The 4,686-nt window shown below is 44.0% G+C and overlaps 1 protein-coding gene across 1 annotated transcript in view; it reads right to left on the bottom strand.

Moving 5' to 3' along the window:
- sept3 (septin 3) overlaps positions 1-4,686 on the bottom strand; it is a gene marked incomplete in the record, with an annotated part of 16,041 nt that overhangs the window by 8,835 nt on the left and 2,520 nt on the right. The window contains 3 exon segments of the mRNA XM_037697855.1: positions 2,020-2,137; positions 4,059-4,196; positions 4,295-4,376. Of these exon segments, the coding sequence (XP_037553783.1) occupies positions 2,020-2,137; positions 4,059-4,196; positions 4,295-4,376 (338 nt within the window).

Raw genomic sequence — 4,686 nt, 5'->3', positions numbered from 1 at the left:
TATATATATATGCTGTTAGACCCATGAATCTCGAACCAGGATAATCACATCATGTTGCTGCTGATCTGTTTCATGTTGCTGCTGATCTGTTTCATGTTGATGTGTTCATGCGTGCTCACCTTCTCACACAGACTCATGTTCGTGCTGCTGTTCAACATAATGTTTTATGTTATGAGTGCTTAGTGTATATTTAGTTGATGTTTTTCTTAGTTCATATCTTAGATGTTATCACTGTTTTTCTTTTACATTTTATTGTTGGATGTAACTGGGACCCTGTGGTGTGTATGACAAATAAATCTCTCTGACTCTGACACACACACACATCATGTACATTTTAGCTTATATTAATACCTGGAAATATTTACTCATTTAAATTCATCTTGCTCTCACCGTTAAAAATTCTACCATGTTGTTGATTGCCATTTTCTCTTTAGGACCTACTAAATATTATAATTACTGTTTCACTTTTTGTACTTTGTGTACCCTTATTTCATGCTTTAGTATTTCTCGTTTGTTCTTTGTTTTTTTAGCGAGTCAAATCGGTTCTTCTCATCCGGAGCATTTTATTGTTGTTAACTTTGTGTTAACCTTTAATATGACAAACAAACACAAATGGACCAGAAATACACTTTGCCATCATCATACATTTATACTGTACAAAGAGGTCCACAAAGACGGTGAGTTGTCCATGAACACTCCAGAAAGTTCTGATAAGATGGTACAGTGTCTATCAGCATCGTGGTTCTGATAAGGCCACAGTTGTACTCGGGAGGGTGGGGGGGGGGGGGGGGGCAGAGCTTCTTAGTCTGCGTATCCTCCAGGAGCAATTTGAGATAAGTTGACCTTTCCAAGGCCAGCAGGGAGAACAAATTCAGAGAAACAAGAGTTGTTGTGGGCAGGCAGACTCTGCTGACACGTCTGCCTTCAGTTCTGCTCCAACACTCGATGGTGAGTCCAAACAGACAGATCCGTGGACATTCCACTGAAGTCGGGCTGACAACTTTTACAAGATCTCTTCCTTCCAAACGTCTATGAACACTGTGACAAAGGTCCACAGTCCTGCCTGCTCAGCTCTGATACAGGCCCACAGTTAGTCCGCACACAGTCTGAGTGGTGCCAGGCTCGGCACACACATCCCAGACCGATTCAACAGCTGCTGGCGTTTCTGAATTTATCGACAATCCAGATTTCCACCAACTCCAAAAAGCAGAATCTAGTTATCATAAATCCAACTACGTTTGAGAAGAGGGCTCTCCTTCACCCCGTTTTGTGTTGTTGTTGTTGAGACCAGCTGACCAGATCCATGATACAAACGATGTACATGTCCATGTACAACGATACAAATTTTGATTCTGAAGACGTGTAAAGAGGCTCGGAGCAGGTTCACAGGACAAGAGCACAAAAGCAGCGAGGAGGGAGGAGCGGGTGAAAGAGACCGTCTTCATCGAAAGAGAGAATGGTAATGATGACCTGACTGAAAAATGTTGGGTTGTATACCTGGATTATTGAGCTGGACTTTGTTAATGGTAATAATGGTTTATAAAAAACAGCATTTTTATAAACCATTATGAAAACTGGGAATGAATTTTAGTCTAAGAGTTAAAAACATAACAATGCTGTTAGGTTTTACTGTACAACAGCAGAAATGTGTCAACACGTTGTCTACACGTCTATCAGTGCAGGAAGTGGCCCAGGGTGCGCTGGAAGGGCTACAGCTAGCTGCTGCCGTACTGTTTGCACTTAAGATACAGAGTCCATGTAAATCATCATTTATTGTGTAAAGGTTTATAAAGCGGCACTCGTTTGAACAGCTACAAGGTTTTGCAGTTGCTGTTTTAAGACGACAACATTTGTGGTCTTGGCTGAGTTCACTCTAGTCACTTTGTTAACATTATAAACTGAGGTCGTTCAAAGAGATAACTACTACAGGGAAGATGTTAAATGTTCTTGACTTTCCATACGACACTTTAAAATATCCGAAGTGGCCCTTTAACAATGAGCTGACACCTGGTAACTCACCCTCTGTTTGAACTCTTGCCTCTCCTCCATGGTCATTGTGTCGGACTTGGCGATAACGGGGATGATGTTGACCGAGTGGCTCAGGCGCCTCATGAACTCAGTGTCCAGCTGACGGAGACTGGAACAGACGGGAGGAGGAAAGAAACCATCACATGATACGATTCTCTGACAGTGTAAGGATCTGGTGATTGTCTGAACCCAAAACTCAGACAACTCAGGTCAGAGTAAAACAGGGCATTTATTGAAAGAATAAAGAAAAATGGCTGACGTGGCATCATGAGGGTATGGAGGTGCAAACAACCAGGGACGTGCAGGACAAGGAACATGAGCCAGAAATCTTGATGAGGTCAAGCCCAGATAGCAGACAAGAGAACACACAGACCTACACCAACAGAGAGCGGTGCCGAACAGCTGGGAGGAGCACGAGCTGAAGACAAGTGGGACTTGATGACGTGGACGCACCACAAGAGGGAGACACACCAGGAACACACTCAAATACATGGACCAGGACAGGAAATAAAACAAGACAAAGACACAACGAGGACAGACTAGGACAGACAGCCCATCTCCAAAAAACCAAAAAGACCACTGGGACGTTTGTAACGTGTCACACGCCTCGTGACCTTCGTCCCATTTGTGCGATCACAAAAGACGACCAGAGCGAGCGTTTCTGAAACAAAGGCTCCACTTGTGATGTGACTGAACCTCCAGCTGCTCGAAAGTAGCCGAGTTAAGTCCGGTGAGATGCACCGGCACCAGAACACTCCACTAATGTGAGCAGTGTGGGAGGACTGGTCTGCAGTCTCAAGTAGGACACATGACTTCTGAGAGATGTTTAGAGATGAAGCCTCAGCTGCTCTTCTACTGCACACCACTGAAAGCATTGTGCTCAGTAAAACACCTTGATTCTTTATTGTACATGGAGGTGGACCCCCACCTGTTCTGCTCCAACACACCATTTTACCCAGTATCACAAGATATGGTCAGATCACGTGGTGCGAATGACTCTCAGCTACTACCACCCCACATTTGAGCTCCGTTTCTGTAAAACCCACTGGATTAAAGCCTTTTTAACAGTGGCGACCTTCTTCACTTCACACGTTAATCAGTTGTAGACTGATAGTGGTTCATGAAATATTTTGCTAACAGACAGAGTTGACTTCAACATGTATTGCTGAGCAAAGAGCTCACACAACGTGTAGCGCCTGGAGGACTCTTAGCTACTAACACACCAGAGTTTAGCTTTGTGCTCTGTAAAAGTGACTCATTTAAAGAGGTCTCCCTTTTCTTAGTTCAGCTGGCTGTGGCAGCCATTTTGAATTTGGTGGACTTCAAAAGCTTGTTGGGGGACTTTATGTAAAGGTCATGGATGTTTTCACTTACTAATGTTAAATTAAAGTAGAGCCTGAAGTCCAGAGAGTCTTTCTGTCTGCCCAGAGACCTGGAACTTGTGAAGCAGAGCTCGTGTTGACCTCGCCTCGGTCTCAGAGCGGCCGTTTGAGCTCCTCCTGACTCTTTGTCCGTGGGCAGACCTTGGACCGGAGCTGCGCAGAACACGGCTGATTTCAACGCTGCAAGACGTGAAGCTGGGTGAAGAGATCTCACATTTCTCCGTGTGGCTGATTTGATTCATGAGATGATGATGGAAGAATTAAATTATTCTACAAGTGATCATTTGCATAAGTACGGGCAATGATTCTTTCCTGAAAGCTTCAAGTGGCTCATGAAATATTTTGCTAACAGCAACGACTCCTGACAGGTGATGAGAAGACTTTCAACAAAGAGTGTGCTCCATCTGGGAGTGCTCACAATACGTGATGTGGATCACTCTCGACTCCTACCTCATCAAACTCTCCACCTTCTCTTTTTTACTCCAGTTGGCTGTGGCAGCCATCTTGAATGGTATGTACAACGCACGATTACTTTCTGAGAAGTTTAGTCCGGTGGGTCATGAGATGTTCTGCTGACACAGGTATTTTTACGGCCTCCTGCCTTTTAGCAGCGGGTGATATTAAAGACTGTGCTCGAGCTTCACTGACCAGTGTCCCGTTGGAGGAATGAAGTAGAGGCAGCAGTGCACTCTGGTGTCGGGGATGCGCTTCTTCCTGGTGATGTTCACCTCTTCCTTCAGGAACTTCTCAAACTGCTCGTTGATGTATTTAGAAATGGGCTCCCAGCTGTCCAGAAAACAGAGCAGGAGTTACGTTCTGAACTGCACCGCAGTGCTCTTTGTCCTGCAGTCCAGGACAGTAATCAGGCAGCGGGACGGACTCACCAGCTCTCGTTATTGATTTGGTCTCCAAATCCTGGAGTGTCAACGATCGTTAGCTTCATCTTCACACCACCCTCCTCAATCACTGCAGGAACAGAAACACGTGGACAGCTTCAACCATGTGAACATCATTCAGCTGATGAACAGCTGATGAACAGCTGAGGAACAGCAATATGCTTTTTCAACATACTTAAAACATTAAATGCCTTCGGTTGAGTGATGCTCTAAAAACAGTATCTTCTGCTTATTTTTATATCTGTTTAACGGTGGAGCTGCCAAAAGTTTAACACTGTTTCATGTCATGAAGTGCAGGACAGATGTTAGAGAAACCACATCTAAGTGGTTATATATACATATATATACATATATACATATTATATATATATATATATATA

Source organism: Nematolebias whitei, chromosome 3 (genome assembly GCF_014905685.2).
Source record: "Nematolebias whitei isolate Nwh7 chromosome 3, NemWhi1, whole genome shotgun sequence".
In the NCBI taxonomy this organism is placed as follows: domain Eukaryota; kingdom Metazoa; phylum Chordata; class Actinopteri; order Cyprinodontiformes; family Rivulidae; genus Nematolebias; species Nematolebias whitei.
The sequence above is the reverse complement of the archived record's forward strand: the minus strand, read 5'-3'. Positions and strand labels throughout refer to the sequence as shown.